Source organism: Lynx rufus, unplaced genomic scaffold, assembly GCF_022079265.1.
Source record: "Lynx rufus isolate CCGP_SWC_20201006 ecotype Redwood Valley unplaced genomic scaffold, mLynRuf1.p SCAF_1, whole genome shotgun sequence".
NCBI lineage: Eukaryota > Metazoa > Chordata > Mammalia > Carnivora > Felidae > Lynx > Lynx rufus.
In genome coordinates, this window is record NW_025814823.1 from 176733130 (window position 1) to 176752698 (window position 19569).

Below are 19569 nucleotides of genomic sequence, written 5' to 3' on the forward strand. Positions count from 1 at the left end.
TTCCTCTTGTGTAAAGGAATTTGCCGTCTTGCACACTGTGGCCGGGACCGCAAATCAGACCACGTCCCTAGAGGGCCATCTGGCAGTACCTTCTAAATTTTACAACACACATGCCCTTTGACCCAGTAATTCCTCTTCTAGGAAAAGTTACCTTACAGAAATAACCATACAAGGATATAAAAATATATGGACAAGGATGTCTGCAACAGCCATAAATCGGAATCGAGACTGTCCACTCCCAGGAGACTGGTTACATAAACTGTGGGTCGCACAGATGATGGCGACCGTGGGTTGCCAGACGCGGCTGCAGAGAAGAATGCAGCGGGCCGTGTACGTGCTGGTAGGAAAGGTGTCCAGCCTACGGCGGTTGAAAAAAGGGCCGGGAAGAGAGTCCACACAGTAGGTTCCCGTCTCTGCTTAAAACAATGATATAGGTATATCAAAGCCTGAATGTGCTTTTTAAAAATTCTAGGAGGACCCAGACCTGATTGTTACACATCCATTAGTAAGGGTGAGACTGCAGAGACTGTGAGGCAGAGGTCTGGACTATTGGTTGGTGGCAGGAAGGGGACAGGACACCTTACTTGAATTTTTGTGATCAGGCTCAGAAACAAGTCGAACCCCCTCTCCTCTCATGGGCCTTGGGTATCCTCTCCATGGGGACTCAGGCACAAAGCATCAGAGCGTCTGCTGGCACGGACCCTCACAGGCTGGGGGCTCCTGGAGGTCAGTGACCAGAGGAGTGTAGTCCAGGCACTGAGAGCTTAGCACATACCCTACACTTGATGGGTCTGAACTCATTTATTCCCCATATCAGGAAACTGAGGATCAGAGAGGTGAAGTGAGAAGTGACTTCCCCAAGGTCCCGCAGCTAATAGATGGGAGAATGAACCCAGCTCTGCCACATGGGAAGCCTGCAGGACATGCATCCTGTGTCCTGGCTGCTGCATTCCCTTCCCTAGGGATGTGGAGACCCAGGGCTGGAGAAGGCACCCACGGCTTCAATGAGTAAGGGCCGGGCAGGAGCAGCCGGGGTGGGGGTGGGGGAACCCCAAGGCCATGCTCCTATGACCCACCTTGGGAGGCAGCAGTGGATTCCAATTTGATTGCCCAGCCCCAGGGCCCTGCTCAGGGGACAGCCCACGGGGAGGGTCCCTCTCCCGCAGGAAGCACTGGAGAGGCCGGCAGGGGGTCAGGCCATGGGGTGCAGGGAAGCCTACCTTTCGAGAGATGTGAAACTTGAGACAAGTCACTTCACCTCTCTGGGCCCATTTTCTCCTCTGGAAAATGAGGCTATGAGGTTTTCCTGCGCGCATGGCGCTTTTGGGTTTGTTTTGGTTTTAATAAACTTCTCATTGTGGAGTAATAGATGCAGAGACGGTACAGAGAGTTCCCATGCGCCCTTCATGCGGCTTCTCCTCACGTTAACGTCTTACATAACCACGGTATGCACGTCAAAACGAAGTAACACCATACAGCACCAAAACTAAGCTACAGACAGGACTACAGGTTTCGCCAGTTTCCCCACAAACCCCCTTTTTCCTGTTCCTGGACCCAACCTGGGATCTCACTTTGCATGTAGTCATCCTGTGTCCTTAGTCTTGAATCTGTTGACAGTTCCCCCTTCTTCCCAAGGTTTTCAAGACCTTGTCACTTTTGAAGCGTACTGGCAGGAGTTGCGTAGAATGTCCCCCAACCTGGGCCCCGATGATGCTTTCTCATGATTGGGCAGGCTTGGGCTGTTTGGGGAAGAATGTTCGGAGGGGAGGTGTCCTTCCCATCACGTCCCATCGGGGGTGCGTGACGTCCACAGGATGTCTCACTGGCTGATGTCAACCTTCATCACTTGGTTGTCTCTGGGCATCTACATAGGAAAGTTACGATTTCCTTTCCACTCTCTGCTCTTTCCATTCTCTGCATCACTGAGTCCAGCCCATACTCCAGGAGAAGAGAATTAGGCTTTACCTCCTGGAGGGGGTATTTATCCCTCTACATTACTCTATTACTTGGAATTCTTCTGTTAAGGAAGAGCCATCCCTTCTCTCCCATTGATTTACATCAGTACACTCTCATACTCCTTTTTTGTAATTCTTTGGCACATAAGACAATCATGCCATGATCTGTTACTCCGACTACCCCTGTGTTAGCCTTTGGCCTCTTTCATGTTGCTCCTGTGTCCTGCTGATGCACCCCTAGCCCTTTTTTCCCCCCTCCGGGAGCTTCTTTGCTTTTTGGCCCAAGATGATCCAAGCTTACTCTGCTCTCTTCCTGCCCCGGCCCTGGAATCAGCCCTTTCTTTAAGGAGACTTTGGGTCCTTTTACTGAACACTGGCATTTAGAAACCAAAATCTGGTGCAATTCTTCTTCTTCTTCTTTTTTTTAATGATTAAAAATGTGCTTATGTCAAAAACTCCAGTAGTCTAAAAGGGAAGAAAAGCCCTCCTGACCCCTTGAGCCCCAGTCTCCCCACCCAGGGGCAATTGCTACTGATGATTTCGGGTGTATCCTTCCAGAAACAGATAATGCCGATACCTTGCAGGGTTCTGGTGAGAACAGAGATGAGACGAGGAACTATATGAAGGGCTCGCAAGATGCCCATCCTTTGTCCTCTCCTCCCGTCTCTCCTTCTTTTCTCCCTGGTTCAGCAGTTCTGCACAGGGAGAGCAGGCCCGGGTACAGGAGGTGGGGAGGGGGTGAGGACAACGGCAAGAAGGATGGCTACTCACTAATGGCCCCGGTGTATGTTGGCTGCGTAAGGTCCTTGGGCACCTTCCTGTAGATGTCAAACCTGCAGAGAGCAAAGCGGACAGGGGTGAGGTGGGCGCAAGGGGTGGGTCTCAGGGCAGCAGGGAAGATGATTTCAGCTTGCTTGCCACGTGGGCAGCAAGCCACAGCTGTTCCCGGAACCAGGTCCTCCTACTCCTTCAGGTCACCTCCCTCAGGAGGCCTGAAGGAAAACCCTCCGATGGGACCCTGCCCCATCCCCTGGTAGCGTTTCCTCACAACACTTAGAGCCACCAGGCAGGACCCTCATTCGGTTACGTTTCTGGGTTGGTCTTCCCCCCATCAGAACGGAACTTCCACAAGGGCAGCGATCTTGTTGGGTTTTGTCCTCCGCCCACGTCCCCAGACCCTAGCACAGGCCTGGTGCGTAGAAGACACTCAGCAAGCCCTTGTGGAATGAACTGAACCCGCGTCTTGGGTTTTTCTAATGATGAAGGAAATAGGGAAATGCACCGTCTTTCCTGAGTTCCATGACGGCACTGCATTCTTGCCCGGTGTCACCTCTCCTCCCCCTCTTCCCTTTCCTGCCTCCCCCTCCCCCTCCCGTCTCCACTCCCCCCCCTTCCCCAGCTCCCGCAGCTTGCCTGTGGAGTTCCTTCCTAACTCCAAGGCGTGAAGTTAACAAAATCCTGCCTGGAGCCCAGTGTCAGCGTTGGCTTGCGACGGCTCTGGCTCTGGCTTGTGTCTAATGGGGGTCTCCTCCCCACACGCAGAGCAGATGCCTTGATGCCTTTCTTTCATATGGGTCCCACCACAGCAAATGAGGGTTGTGGGGTGCGGCAGAAGAATCTGGGATCTGGGAGTCGGACAGACACAGCAGATTCTGGCCAGCTATTTAAGAGTGAGGATCCTGGAATCAGACCACCCTGGGTTCAAATCTTTTGGGCTGGTCTTCCTTGTTTGTGGCTACTGTTACCAGGTCCTGCCAGGCCATCGAGAGGAGTAACGGAAATAAATGTCTGTGGTGGATTTACACAGCATTCACAGAGGAGGCGCCTCACACACTTGGCTTCCTTCCTGTCACTTGAACCTGAGCAGGCAGTTCTCACAAAGCAGAGTTCTATCCCCGCAGTGTTCCTAGGCTCCCGGGCAGGACTTGGCATGGTGAAGAGGCCGGCTGCTCCAGCCCTCGGGGGCTACCAGTTGGCATGTGGTTCCCCTTTGGTGATTGGGAAAAGCTGTTAGCACCCTGCTAACCTCAACGCAATGACTTGGAAATCTTGCGTAAGATCTGATGCTTGACTACCGTGCGCTCGTCCTAACTGCACGTGAAACGTGCTGGGTTTCCTAACACGTCAGGGGAGAAGATATTCCTGTGGGCTGCCAAGTTAAAAGGTAACACTTTCTCTCTGGCCTGCTCAGCTACCAGTCTTCCGTTCTTGGGCCCTTAAGGGGCACTAGAAACTGGGGCTGGGGATGTGGTTGAGCAGGAGGGGTCCACGTGACTCAGTTCTCCATACCTACTCATCTCCCTTATTCGGAAAATGCTGACCCCTTTAACCATGAGGGGCATGTAAGAGATAAGAGGCATGTATGTACTGTGGAATCAGCCCAAGTGGGCTCAAACGTGACTCCACCACTGTTCAACCTTGGGCATGTCACTTACGTAACCTCTCTGAGCCTCAGTTCCCCTGGCTGTAAAATGGGGCAACGATACTATCTTGTAGCATAGCGGTTAAGGCCAAGTGACTTAGTGCATAGGAAGTGCTCAGAACTGTGCCTAGCACCCAGGAAGTACTATATGAATATTTATTTGCAGGTACTATTCATTTTTTTTTCCCATTACTATTGTTAATGTTCGGCTGACTAACATCTATAAGCACCTACTACATGCTAAGTCCTCTCTTAGGCACTAGGACACAGGTATAAGACTCAGCCCTTGGCCTTGTGTGCCTACAGTTTAGCAATAAAGACAAAGAAGGAAATGGAAGGAGGGTACAATGGTGTTCCTTCATAAGGTTTGCTGAAGGTGCTAGGGGGACCCAGAAAGCGGTCCATGGGGTGGTCCATGAAGCTTCCGGCAGCAGGTGATGTCTGAACAGAGCAGGAGGATGGGAGGCTGAGTAGGAAGAGGCATAAAGCAGTCCACGTAGTGAGAACAGCAAAAACAGGGGCCAAGAAAGACGACCAGACCTGGCGTGCTGGAGCGTGGAGTTAGTTCACCTGCCCATAACGCTGGGACGGGATGATGACCGAACATGGCGTGCCAGAGAGCAGAGTCCCCTTGCACGAGGCACTGGGACGGCATGGAATGACAGGCACCAGAGAGGTGGGAGGGGCTTACAATCCACCTTCCCTGTCCAGTTAATACCAGGTCGCCATCCAGGGCCCACAGGCAGAAACTGGGCCTCACAGTTTAAAAACTTTATCAACCACCACTTCAAAACTGGGGGTTTTATGGGAAGTCAGAGGTCACTCGGGGTGAGGAGGTGGGGGTAGCTGAGGGCAGAATGTCAGAATCTGATAAGGGTGAAGAGGCCAGAGAGGGGAGATTGACACATGGGGGTGGGGGACACTAATCAAATATGTAAATACAGTGAGGATAATGGACGCCTGGGGCTCACTGTTGGGAAAGGGAGGTCTATATGGAGGGAAAAGTAGAATAAACTCTGTGCTACTCGAGTGGAAATGGAGGTTTCACTGTGGATTCTTGATTTTCAACATCCACCAATACAGAAATACACATCCTATTCACATACATTTCCTGGCTCATTCCACAGGGAGGGTCCGGGAACCGTGACAGCCAGATAGCAAACGGCACATCAGGTACTCAAATGGTGGCTTCTAAATCTCCCTCTCTACTTGCAGAAATGGCTGATCCCAGGGCTACGTGAGGAAAACCCAAGATGAACTTGGAACACCTTCTTGTCAGAAAGCAAGACAGTGTTCAAAGAATGGTGGGGTCACTGGCCAAAGAAAGGACGATGTGAGCACTAAAATAAAAAATCACAGTGATAGGTTATAACCCATTGGATAAAATAGGAAGCCACGGATCTATATAAAGAAATGAATAGTGCTCGCTCCGGCAGCACACGTACTAAAACTGGAACGGTACAGAGATCAGCACGGCTCCCCGCGAGGACGACGCGCAAATTCGTGAAGCTTCCGTATTTGTCATGCCGTTTGCAGCGACGTGGATGGAACTGGAGGGTGTTATGCTAAGTGAGATAAGTCAGTCAGAGAAGGACAGATACCATATGTTTTCACTCCTTATGTGGATCTTGAGAAACTTAACAGAAGACCACGGGGGAGGGGAAGAGGGAAAAATAGTTACAAACGGAGAGGGAGGAAGGCAAACCACAGGAGACTCTTAAATACAGAGAACTGAGGGTGGATGGGGGGTGGGGGAGAGGGGAAAGTGGGTGATGGGCATTGAGGAGGGCACTTGTTGGGATGAGCACTGGGTGTTGTATGGAAGCCAACTTGACAATAAATTATATTAAAAAAAAAGAAATGAATGAACCCAAAATTTGATGAGAAACAGGATATTTACATACCTTCAAATACCACCCCACAAAATCCTTACTAATTACAAAGGGAAAAAGAGTAACGTTATAGTTGAGAAACTTACATCATCTTGACCAAGTGACCAAAGTGAGTGTCACCAGTAAGGAGACATATCATGTGCCTCCTGGTCTGAGATATTGGGGAAGGCACACCATTACACTCGTGTGGGAAACTTGCTCAAAATGCACAACCTCAAATGAATCATGAGAAAGCAACACACAAATCCAACCGGAGGGTTCATGCTATAAAATGACTGGCCAGTACTTGTCAAAGGTATCAAGGTCATTCAGACAAGTAAAAGGCTAAAGAACTTTCAGAGATTGGAGAAGACTAAAGAGACATGACAACTGAACCATGCAGGATGTCCCAGATGAGAAAAAGGACATCAGGGGGACAATGGTTAGGATTTGAATAAGAGCCATGTATTAGTTAATACTATGGTATAGTGTTATTTTCCTGGTTTTGATAATGGTATTTTGGTTATGTAACATGGTAATATTTAGGGAAGTTTCAGTAAAGGGCTTATGGGAAGTCTTTGCATTAGTTTTGCAAATTTTTTTGTAAGCCAGAAATTATGGCAAGATAAAAAGTTAAAAAGGCTCTTTAAAATTTAATAGAATTATAAAAAAAAAATTGTAAGGGGGAGATTTCACATAAAAATCCCACACAGCCTGCTTTCTTCATACATACCTGGTCCCTCTAGGCTTCTGATTTTGAGGTGCTGGCTTAACAAATGTTTACTGAGTGTGCTGGGTGTCAAGAATACATCTTTGTTGGGAGTGAGAATGGCGAGGGGAGGGTTGAATGAACAAAGGTCTAAGAGAGCAGGGTAGACCTGGACCAAACTACAGGAAGCAATAGTGATCAAAGGAAAGAGGTGCTCTAGAAAGAGTCACTGATGTGAAACCAAGATCACTGCCAGCCTGGGCACTTTTACATATACATATTTACATGTAATTCTTACAATAACCCTGGCAGACACTGATATCCCAATTTTTCAGAGAGAAAACCAAGGCTAAGCTATAAGCAACTTGCTCAAAGTCACCAAGCCCGTGACTAGTAGAGCTGGGATTCAAACCCAAGTCTGAGTCATAGGCCATGGCCCTTCCACTGCCCTATACTTGTGGGAATCAGTATAGAGGTCACTTACTGGTAAATTAGTCTCAGAGTTTTGCTTACTTTTCCACAGATGCTGCCCAGAGCAGGTGAGAATCTCCTAAAAGACAGGGACCAGCTCAAAATACATTAATTCACTCAACAGACATTTACTAAGTACTTACTGGCAGTATTCTAGATATGGGAAAATGGAAGCAGTCAAGGTAGACATGGCCCCTGCCCTCATGGAGGTGCCAATCTAGGAATGCTTTTGACTCCTTGAGAAGGGCCACCTAAACAGAATGTTCTCTAATGATTATCCCATTCCCATGCCGTCAATCCAAGCTGAGGAGTGGTGGTGGGGTAAAGGGAGAGCTGAAAAAGACCCTGGGTTCAGAGCTGACCACAAGCCAAGTGAGTCAGCAGTGAATGTCACTAAGAAATGGGCCACAGGAAGACTGGTGAGAACCCAGGCATGTGACAGACAGGGAAGTGAGCCGTCGTCCTCTCTGGTTTACATTAGTCAGTCCCTCACTGCGGTGATGTGGTGATGCGATTAGCTGTGGCCACCCACTGTCAAGAGAATATGGAGGAAAGGGTAGAGAGTGTGGAAGAGGGGGAAGGGGTGTCTAGTGCATATCTAGTGTGGGCTCAGCTCATGCTATGCCTCTGGCTGGCATGTTCTCATTTAATTCTCTTGACCAGCCTTCAAGTTAGGGATTTTTAGCCCATTTTACAGATGAGGCTCACAGAGGCTGGTGGTTTGGCTAAGCTCACACACCTGTGAAGTGCCACAGCAGGACTCTGAATCCAGGCCTAATTTACGTTCTTGCTGGGTTTTTTCCCAACCATGTAGGGCCAAAACTGAGACCATGTCAGTGGAAAATGCTTAGGAAAAAAGGTTAAAGAATTAGAATGGATTAGCCTCAAACAGAGAAAGCTAAACTATGGATTCTTCATCACTGTCAAGCAAAAAAATGCTTTTTTCCTGCCCTCCCACCAGAGTATGATTTTCTTGAGACAGGACCTGGGCCTCCTTGTTGCCCAGCCCCGCCCAATCCAGGCCCCTGGAGAACTGACCTGAATGAATGAGTCAATGAATGAATCTGCACAAAGATAAGACACACTGGCTGCTCCTAAAAACAAGATTACGCTGAAATGGACAGTGGAGAAGCTGAGTCCTCAGGGGTTCCTTGTACTGGATATTGAGAAATCTTGACTTCAAAGCGGGGTGGGGGTGGGGGTAAAGTGGACTTAAAGTAAGAGAGCCATCAATTGGACTTAAGGAAGACTGATCCAATGCCAAGTGCCAGGACAATGGCAGTAGTGACTAGAGCTAGGCTGGCAAGAGGTTTATCCTTGCTGGGACAGGATACAAACACAGAGACCCCACAGGGGCCTCCTGCCTTCAAAACCCTCCACTGTCAGGTCTAGAAGTTTCTCTAAGATCACTATGTCCAACCCAATCATTTTACAGATGAGAAAACGGAAGCCTTTAAGAACAGTGACTTAGGGCGCCTGGGTGGCTTGGTCGGTTAAGCATCTGACTTCGGCTCAGGTCACGATCTCACGGTCCGTGAGTTCGAGCCCCGCGTCGGGCTCTGTGCTGACAGCTCAGAGCCTGGAGCCTGTTTCCGATTCTGTGTCTCCCTCTCTCTCTGCCCCTCCCCTGTTCATGCTCTGTCTCTCTCTGTCTCAAAAATAAATAAACGTTAAAAAAAAAAAAAAAGAGTGACTTGTTCAGTTCGAGGTGCAATTAGACACAAAATATTTAAATCAGAAATAAGCCAATAAAAAGCTGATGAAACCCTTGTTATCTCTCAGATGCTAGCGGTTCCCAACCAGGGGCAATTTTGGCCCCCCAGGAGACATCTGGCAATGTCTGGAGATATTTTTGGTTGTCGCACGGGGGACTGGGGGTGTTACTGGAACCTAGCGGGTTAAGGCCAGGGGTGCTAATGCATCCGACAATCCTGCAATGCATAGTAAAATCCCCCCCACCCCACAACAAAGGATTACTGGCCCCAAATGTCCAGAGAACTGAAGTAGAGAAACCATGTCGTACGAGACCAAAACTTCACATGTGGGAAGCTCATTTTCCCACTGAGTCTGTGTTCTGTCTGAAAGGCAGCCAGTTGCCTCTGCTCCCGCTGGGTGAAGTCATGGCCACGGCCTCGATTGCCCCCACGGAGACCAGCGATCTGGATTAAGCAGTCTTTCCCTCTCCTTCGTGCTCTGTGCCTGAGAAAGAAGAGCTCACTTGGAGAGATCTGGGCAAAGGAACCCACAGAGAAACAACGAGGTCCACCTAGACTTGTGGCTTACCGTGACAGTCGAGTAAGTCCAAGGGTCACTATTTTAATAAAACGCGCTGAATCTGCGCCTCTAACACATCTTACCTTAAGATCAAACATACATCAACATTGATACGAGGAGTTGATGAGAATATAGGATTTACTTAACAGAAACTACTCTACAGGCTGCATCTAGCCTACTGAGTGAGGAATGGCAGCATAACCTCACCCAAAATAAACACGCATACGTCTTCCTCTGCTCCCAAGCAAGGAAATTGCCGCTGGAAATCTCTGACTAATGGATTTCTTCTGTAATTTCTTTTCATAGCAGAATGCCTCAGCTTTGCTATTTTAACTTTTGCTGCTTGGGACCTCACTTCTCCCTTGCTCTTGGAGACGAATCTCAGATCACTCTGTGGTTCGCCATATGTGGGCGGCTACCAGGCAGGCAGGCGCTCGTGATGTCACTGTTTCCAAGGCTTAATGAAATTAGACGCCATTGAGGAGCAAGTCATTGGAAGTGGTGGGTCACTGGTCCCAAAAATAGCCAGCAAGGCTTTTAGTTGGTGCTGTGGCCTGGTCACCCCTGCCCACCAGCCTGTCAAGAGGCTTCAGTGCCAAGTACCAGGGAGTTAGGTGAAAAGTGTGCTTGCTTGTTCACTTACTCATTTCTTCCACCTTACTGAGAACCGCTGGTGTGGTGTGGGGGGGGGGAGGGTGCACGCGCACGCCTACGCACACGCGTGTGCATGCTGGAGGGCACACGGAGGTAAATGAATGTGTCAGACCCAAGCACGGGCAGGGAAAGAACCCTACAAGCACCAGTTCTCTTGAGCCCTAGAATCACTCTCACAGCCCCCTGAATCCTGTCCTTGACATTCAAACTGCTAATAAGAGCCCACACCAATCCTTCCTCTGTCAGAAGGAAGGGGAAAAAAATCTGTCTCCCTCTCCAGCCCACATAGAAGAGCTTAGAGGGTGAATTATGGCCATCCCAGCTACTCTGTGGCTGTCCCCTTTGTGAGGGACCATTGTGCACCCAGTCATGGACTCAGAGTTTGCGTTAACTCAAGTCCTTTTCACAACCCCGTGTAGTAGATTCCATCATTCTTCCCATTTCACTTGCCCAAGATGCAGGACTCGACGCCTGCCATCTAGCTTCAGGACATATGCTCTAACCGCTGTGCCACAGGCCTGCCTGAAGCACGCAGACAGGCTGGGGGCTGAAGGAGTGGAGGTCTGGGGGATGACCCTCTGCACAAAGCACTTCCACGTGCACAGTTCTCTCTCTCCAGCCCATCCCCTGAGGCTCTCTCCCCAAATCTCGGAGCCTGTGTGGAGGTCTCTATCTATAGGCTGTTCTCCCAGCTCCAACTGCCTCCACTGTGACCTTTCTCATCCCAGAATACCCTCTCTGACCACAAAGTCCTGGTCTTCCCCCTCTCTTCCTTCCCACAGAAGCCACTAAGTCTGGCCAAAGAGGAAGAAGAGCTTCTAGAAGGCACCCCCTGACACAGCCTGCCCCACCTTCCCAGACTCTGTGGACATATACATTCCTGGCACAGCCCCAATATGGCTGCAGGGTCCTCTACTCTGACTGGACCTAGTCGAGCCAGATTTGTTCCACAATCTGTGGATCGTGCAGGGCCTGGCCCATTAATGGCACTCAGCAAATTCCAGATGAAAATACAAAATGACGTATGCGCAGGCTATTCACCACAGCACGGCTGTAATAGCAGACAACTGGGTACCATCCAAATGTCCATCCAAGGGGACCGGTTAATAAACTATAGACCAAGTGGAGGACGATCCATCTGTAAAGGGGAATGAGAAAGGTCTCTTTACATCAAAAGAAAAAAGCAGACGGTGGAACGCTGCTTCTGTTAAATTTTAAGCATATGTTTGTGGGGGGGGGGCGTGGATAGTGACAAAAAATGATTTATATCCTTGCTTACATCTTCATATTTGTGATGTTATAGCCACAGATTTAATTTGTAAGAGCCACAACGTCCATCAACAGGCAGAAAGATAGGTAAATTATGGCATATCCGCACAATGGAGCAATGAAGTATTGACATGAGCAACAACATGGACGATTCTCAAAACAACTGTACTGCATGAAACACAAACTAGGGTACACGTGGTATGATTCCATCTATATAAAATTCTCATCAGTGTTTAACGGGGTGCTCGGTATATGGGTCTTGAACTTCTTTTGTCACATGTATCCCTAAATATGTAATATTTTTTATGCATCGCCTAAGAATGGTAAGAGTAACCATTTGTGATAGCTTTTGGTTACACCTGTTGTGTCTTTTGGAAGCTATAAAATTTTAGACAAGTACAAACTAATCTAGAGTGACAGCAGGCCACCAGTTGCCTGGGGACGAAGGAAGAGGTGGGCATGAGGAAACTTTAGGTTCACTATGTTGACTGTGATGATGGTTTCATGGGTGGATACATGTTAAATTCCTCAAACTGTCCACCTTAGGTATGTGAAGTTTACTGTATGTCAATTATACCTAAATAAAGCTGTTAAAAAATGGTAATGGCTAAAACACATCAAACAATCTGTGAGTGCATAACGACACTTCAAAAAACAAAACACAACAAAAGCTTCTTTGGACACCTTTGAAGTTACTAGGCCACCAACTCCTTATTCTGAAAACTAGTAGATAGAAAGTACTAATTCCGACTTTTTTTTTTTTTTGTACACAAATGCATTTCTAGGTAACCAAATAGATGATGAAGGGGAAGTTCTGTTTTACAGAATAATTTCAAAGAATAACGCAGAAAGACTAATAGAAGTAGAAAAATCATCATTGCGTGCCCTTTGATAAAACACTGGATCTTAGCAATGATCCAAAACTTAATAATAGATAATTATAGTGGCTAAAATAAAAATAATAGTGGCTACAGCCACTGGAACCCAATGATTAACCTTAGTATCTCAAAGAGAAGACAACCAGTTATTCTGTACCTCTCAATGCAATGCAATTGGAAGTATACAGCACACTTCTTAATAACTGGCCTAGAACAACCTCACATCTCACCTTCCATGTAATCCTTATCTCACAGCAGTCTGGCCTCTGACATCAGCACCCCCCCTCCCAGACACACACTCCTGTGCTATGTAAGACCACCCAAGAGTCACTAAGGGCCAGATGCCATTGGCTCGCCTCAGTACTGCCCCTGCTCTGAACCTGTTAACTGCCCCTTCCTTCCTGGATCTCTCCTGGCTGCCTAAAGCACCACGGCATTCTCACTCTCTGGCATCCTCTCTGTCTGCCCCTTTTCCTTCTGCTATCCCTGATATCCAGGTGTGCCCACAGGGGTCTGTGTGCAGGCCTCTTCTCTTTTAGGTCCCACAGCCAACTCATCCATGCCTTAATTTCCCACGCCAAGTTCCAGAGAGATGGGAGAAAGTCAACAAGACAGATGTGGATGTGGTCCCTCTCCTCAAAGAGTTCATACAGTAATGCCCAAGGAGCTTCCTCACTCCCTGGGGTGTCCTCCCTGCCCCCTCATACTTGATATGTCCAGAAGAAAACGCAACAGCTTCTCACACAAAACCTGTTCTTTGGGTCCCAGAAGGAACCTCAGGGATTGTGGAATCCAAACTCATGCAGCTTCAAATAGTTAAAGTAAGAGAGAAAGGGCAGCAGCATTTTGTGTTAAGAGACAAGCCCTCCTGACTCTTTCCAAGTCACCATCAGTGTCCTCCAGGGGCTCCCAAATGCCTGAGATGTCGTGAGGTATGCTATGTTGGCTGCAGGGGCCACAGCGAGGAGCAGCAGAGTCAAACTGGCTAATCGGGAAGAGGATCAAGAAATTCTCAAGGAGTGTTTTAGATGGTCTATCAGAAAAAAGGGAGTGGCCTCACTGGGCTGGACAGTGCCCTTCGCCTGTTACCTGGACCTGGGCTCGTCAGGAGAACAAAGCTCACACCCAGCAGGGAGGGAGCATCAGGCTAAGAGCTCTAAATCCCAACGTAATCTGTTCCTTGAACAGTCAAGCAAGCTTGCTCCCATCTCAGGCCCTTTGCCCTTGCTGTTCTCTGTCTCTGGAACATTGTTCCCTCAGATAATCTGCATGCTTGCTGCCTCACTTCATTTACGCCTATATTCAAACATCACCTCTTTATTTATTTTTTTTTTTTCAACGTTTATTTATTTTTGGGACAGAGAGAGACAGAGCATGAACGGGGGAGGGGCAGAGAGAGAGGGAGACACAGAATCGGAAACAGGCTCCAGGCTCCGAGCCATCAGCCCAGAGCCTGACGCGGGGCTCGAACTCACAGACCGCGAGATCGTGACCTGGCTGAAGTCGGACGCTTAGCCGACTGCGCCACCCAGGCGCCCCAAACATCACCTCTTTAGACAGGCCTGTCCTGGCCACTAACTAAAACGCCTCTTTCGACCTCCTTACTCTACTGTCTTTTTCTGTGTAGCACTTAAGATCACTGCCTGAATTTATGTTGTCTTATGTGCATTTGTTCATTGCCTGATCCCGCCATTAGAATATAAGTTACAGGAGAGCAGGGACTATGTCTGCCTCTGAGTTCCACTCTATCTCCAGAGCCTAGAAAAGTGCCTGGCACAAAGGAGATCCATAGAAATACTTGTGGCATGGATGAAGGAAGCAGCTTTTCTCCAAGTGTGGTCCTTGCACCACTGCCTCAGAATCTGCCAGGTGGCTGATCAAATATGCAGATTCCAGGGTCCCACTGTAGAATGAATGAAACCAGGATGGGGTGAGGATGACAGGCATTTGTGGAAAAAGTGCCCTTCAGGAGATGCTGGTGCATGCTAGAGTTGCTAAGGTATCAGCTGTGTGTTTATCTCCAACTTCAAATGTATTTCCTAAGGACCACAGGTCAACAGAGGGATGAGGAAAGGGACTGGCATTTCCTGGGCTCCTTACCCTGTGAGCCAAGCACTACTGAGGACACTTGACCTACTCTATCCCCCCGAATTCTTCCTACCACTCATGAGATGCCATCGACAAATGTGTAAACTGAGGCTCAGAGAAGCTGAGACACCTGCCTAAGTTCATACAACCAGCAAGAGGCAGAGTCAGGCTGGAACCCTGGTCAGCCTCACCCAGAGGCTCCTAAAAGCTCTGCACTAGCCCCTGGGCCCCTTGGCTGTCCACGCTCACCACCGCCCTCCTGTGCCTGCCCCGCAGCCTGGCACCTGCTGTGGGTGCGGTGGGCACTTGGTGAGTGAGAAAGGGAGGTTTGGAACTGTGGTGTGACGCCGCCCTGAGGCTCTGGCAGAGCACAGCTGGACGGGGGGCTCCTCACCCTCACTTGCCTCCCACATGCTGTGACAAGTCAGTGAGTCCACGTTCGCACAGAAAGAGGAAAGGCGTGGTGTCAGAGCCTCGGGACGTCAGGCAGCCGGGGCCTGGCTAGGAGTCCAGCTTCCCACCGTCAAGGCCACAGGGAGCACAGGCCAGGGGACGGCAAGGGCCCCCAAAGTGTTTCCAAATCACTGGAAACAGGACGCAGCCGCCGGCCCCACACCAGGACACAACATCATCCCAAGTGTGGAAGCTATAAATGGAAATGTATTCTTAGAGGGGCAGAACATGAGTGGGGGTTTTTCAGAAATGACCCATCATCGGATAAAAATACAGACGGCATTTAAATGCTGAGCGGCAGGAGCTATTCCGGGGATTGGGTTCTCATCCCTGCGGCTCCCAGCCAGGGCATGGCCTTCAGCAGAGATTTAAAAGGAAGAAACTACGGGTGCCGGTGTTTTTAAGTTTAGGAGGAAAGTATTTGGGAGAAAGACAGCCGTGCCAAGACAGCTGTGGAAGGTGCACCCTTTGGGGAGAGCCCAAATGTCACCTGACCTCCACCTGCACCCGCCCGGGGGATTCAATTTTGCTCTCTGCTATGAGACCACCTTTTGAACAACATTCTTCGCTACCTTAAGAAGTGAGGGCTGAGTTTTGGTGAGGCCTGGGGATAAAAGCCCTAGATAGGATCAAGATTTTAAGAGGCTGGCCAGTCAATGAAAGTATAATGAAGCCATAGCTGAGGTGGATCTGATGTCATGGAAAGAGGAAAGAGAGGATTTATTACGCCAGCCTCTTCGCTCATGAGTCCAAGCCGTCCAACACACAAAAACTAGGTTCAGCTGTTTTTCACAGGGAAGGAAACTGGGACTCAGAAAAGACTGTGTAGAGTCGCAGACTCTCAGGCGGAGACCCTGAACCTGGAAAGATAAGCAGAAATGAGGCTGAAAGAAAAGGGCAGAAGGGTGTCTCAGGCAGAGCAACAGCTTCTGCTAAGGTTCATGGCTCCAGAAGCCCAAGGTCACTCAATTAGCATATGGCAAAGCTGGGATTTGCACCATCATCGACCTGAACACGAAGTTACTGTGCCAGGCTGGGAAGCAGCAGAGTGTTTTAGAAAACGAGATCTGGCTGACAAATTAAAAGGTGAATTTTTCAACAATCCCAGGACCAAAGTGTTCTCCTTGGTGACCATTCTCATTTGGACACGTCTCAGTATTTTTCAGTTGTTCCATAATAAACAGGTTACAAATGAAAAAATAAAGCCAGGTAGGGTCTTTAGGAGAACCGTCTTGGGCTGGCCAGTCCCCGTCTATTACCTGCCCTCCCTCCCACGCACCTCGTGTGCCCACCAACACTCTTTGTTCCAGAAAGGCCCATTCTTTCCCAGCTCTGTTTATTTACATGCACTGCACCCTCTGTCTGCGTCACCCCATCTCACTCCTCCTCCACCAGCTCATTCTTTCTGTCATGAATGAGTACTTACTGTGGACCAAACACTGTTCTAGGTGCTAGGAATACAACAGCGGTCAGACACAAAACTCCCTGCCTTCACCTAGTTTACATCCTAGTAAAACAGACAAACAGTGAATGAACATGTCAGTGCCCGTGAGTGTCATGAAGAAAAATAAACCAAACTAGGAGACAGCATATAATATAGGTGCTGTGTTAGACAGGAGCAGGGGGATAGCTCTCAGAGAAGCCCCATTTGATAAGGTGACATGCAAATGTACATCTAAATCAAGTGGGAGAGCAGCCACACGGCTATTCAGGGAAGAACATTCCAGGCAGAAGGGATAGCAAGTGTAAAGGCCCTGAGGCAGGAAGCATACTTGGCAGGTCCCTGGAATACAGTAAGGAGCCTGGTAGAGCTGAGGGGCAGGAAAGGGCAGAAGTCCCAGTAATTCTTTAAAACTCAGTTCACACATCCCTTTCTTTGAGAATCCATCTCTGATTAGCCATAGGCTGGCTGAGGTTTCACCTTCTGGGCTGCGCACAGTCCCTGAGCTTCTCTCTGTCACCATCCAGCACATGATGTGCTGTTACTAAACATGTGTGGACCACAATCATGAATGAACAGCACAGTGCACTCTGTCTCATTAATACTATTTGTGTTTTCCCCTAGAAGTTGTGGATTCCTGCAGTGCGGGAACTGTCCTTAGTTTCTTGGGGTCCCTAGTGTCTGGCACTGAAATCTTAAGTGGGGAGCCTCATCTTTAAGTAACAAGAGGCCCACTGGGCTGCAGAAACTGGGTCTTTCCTGGGCCAAGAGCTCACCTGAGATGTGCAGGTGAGTCCCCTTCGGGAGCCACTGGCTTCCTAACCACCCACCAGCAATAGGACTTCACAGAGGGGGTCTACAAGAGGCAGGGGGGTGGTGAGAGTGGGATGGGAAGGGGATGTCCTTCCCACCCCCAGATTTCCAACATCTGCCTCACCCTTGCTTTCCTCAACAGTCCACGGCTTATCTAAGTCTTTAAGGAAAGCCCGCATGGGAAGATAAAAATGTAAAACCAATTTACTAGGGAGTGACTACCCATAGACAGAAAATGCCTTTTCCCTCTGAAAAAGATTCCAGGAAACATCCTGAGAGTGTATGTGGGGGAGGGGCAGAGAGAGGGAGAGAGAGAATCCCAGGCAGGCTCCGCACGGTCAGGGCAGAGCCTGGCATAGGGCTCGATCCCGGGAACCGTGAGATCATGGCCTGAGCTGAAATCAAGAGCTGGATGCTTAACTGACTACGCCACCCAGGTGCCCTGACACTGTATGTTAAATAATGAATTTAAATAAAAACTTGAAACCACAAAAAATAAAAGGAGAGGCGTCTGGGTGGCTCAGTCGGTTAAGCACCCGATTTCGGTTTAGGTCATGATTTCAAGGTTTGTGGGTTCGAGCCCCACATTGGGCTCTATGCTGACAGCTCAGAGCCTGGAGCTTGCTTTGGAGTCTATGCCTCCCTTTCTCTCTCTCTTCCTCTCTCAAAAATAAATAAACCAGGGGGCGCCTGGATGGCTCAGTAGGTGAGTATCTGACTTCGGCTCAGGTCATGATCTCACCATTTGTGAGTTCAAGCCCTGCATCGGGCTCTGTGCTGACAGCTCAGAGCCTGGAGCCTGTTTCGGATTCTGTGTCTCCCTCTCTCTCTGCCCCTCCTCCTCTTTCTCTCTCTCAAAAATAAATAAACATGAAAAAAAATTTTTTTAATAAATAAATAAATAAAACATTAAAAAATAATAATAATTTTAAAAAATGAAAGGAGCAGAAAGGACCCAGCTTGGCCCTTGGCTAAAACAAGGAGGCCTAGAGTGGCTAAAAATCAGGAAGAAACAGAAATCTTGGGTCCTACGTGAAATCACCAATTTAAAAAAGATCATCTTTTTTAAAGTCAAACAATATGCAAATTAAAATACTTCTGTGGCTCACATTTGGCCTGGATACCATCAAATTTATGAACTTGGTCTTAAATCTTGAGTTTTTGTGTCAGAATAGGCAGTACAACTATAAAGATAGCAGAGGGCAAAGATATCTAAATGTTCTAGAGCCAGAAGAGAACTTTGAGATCACGGAGTCCCCGCGTGGCCAAGAAGGTTCGTCTCTGGGATCAATTCCAGGCTGTCCAGCTGTGAAGGCTGAGACGGATCAGCCAAGTCTACCAAGGCAAGAGGGTCACCAGTGACATGCTTCCTGGGTATTTGGCAAGGCTAATTTAGTCCAGATCCATTTTAAAGGCAGAAAGACCGAGGCCCAGGAAGCTACGCTCAACTGCCTAATGTCACATGTGAGAACTACCTGTGAGTCCCAACAGAGCTCTTTCCACAACACCCAGATGCCCCAAATCTATGGGCTTTGGCAACTTTTATCTACCAAAGACTCATCATTGAGAGAAGTCATCTTTAAACCGACAATGCAAGTCAATACGAAAATTAGATTTTTACAGTGATTCATTTTACCCATGGCTTCTAAGAGACAAAAGCTTTTCTAAACCATGAATGGGGTCTGAGCCCTGACGCAGCCATTTGAGGACGCTGCCCGTGGCACACACACTGTCCCGGGTGAGGGCCTTGAGCTGGCCGAGGGGCCTGGCACCCGAGGGAGCCTGGGCCCACTGGAGGGCTGCAGCCTGCCTCCAGCTCTCCTCCCTCCCTCTCTGTGTGAGTCAGGACTCCTGACTTCAGTGTGCTGGTGGCAGAGCCTCCAGTTTTACTTGGCTCTTGAGCAAAATGTACTTTTCCAAAGGCCATTGATCCAACTACGCCTGAATTGTGCAATGCCCTGGCCAGCCTCCTCTGAGCACATGCTGTCCCAGGGAATAGGGACCGAAGTATGTGGTTATCACCTCCCCTTTACCTTCTCCTTCCTTCTCCCCAAATGGGACGGAGCAGCGGCCCGTCTCCTAGCAGAGCCCAGTGGCATGCCTGCCATCCCTTTGCTTCCCCTGGTCACCCGACTGCACCATTACCTCCCTCTGGCTCCCCATGCGGTGCACGCTCCTGAATTGGATTTCAAACCACACCTGAACGCAGGCCTGGAAGAACGCCTGGAAAAGACTAGCCCCCAGGCAATCTAGCCAGGGAAGCCCCCACAT

General features: G+C 48.9%; 1 protein-coding gene and 1 non-coding gene across 4 annotated transcripts in view; one reads left to right on the forward strand and one right to left on the reverse strand.

The window, feature by feature from the left end:
- ERGIC1 (endoplasmic reticulum-golgi intermediate compartment 1) overlaps positions 1–19569 on the reverse strand; it is a 103673-nt gene that overhangs the window by 52525 nt on the left and 31579 nt on the right. Inside the window, exon 2 of one of the 3 annotated variants that reach the window (XM_047091119.1) lies at positions 2727–2788. In XM_047091119.1, coding sequence (XP_046947075.1) covers positions 2727–2788 — 62 coding nt within the window. Of the gene's footprint in view, positions 1–1571; positions 1854–2532; positions 2693–2726; positions 2789–19569 lie in introns of those variants that run through there. The other 2 variants (XM_047091130.1, XM_047091140.1) reach the window with 2 other exon arrangements.
- Positions 5798–5900, forward strand: LOC124523475 (U6 spliceosomal RNA). The gene has a single exon (XR_006965000.1). It is a non-coding gene; the product is annotated as a U6 spliceosomal RNA (small nuclear RNA).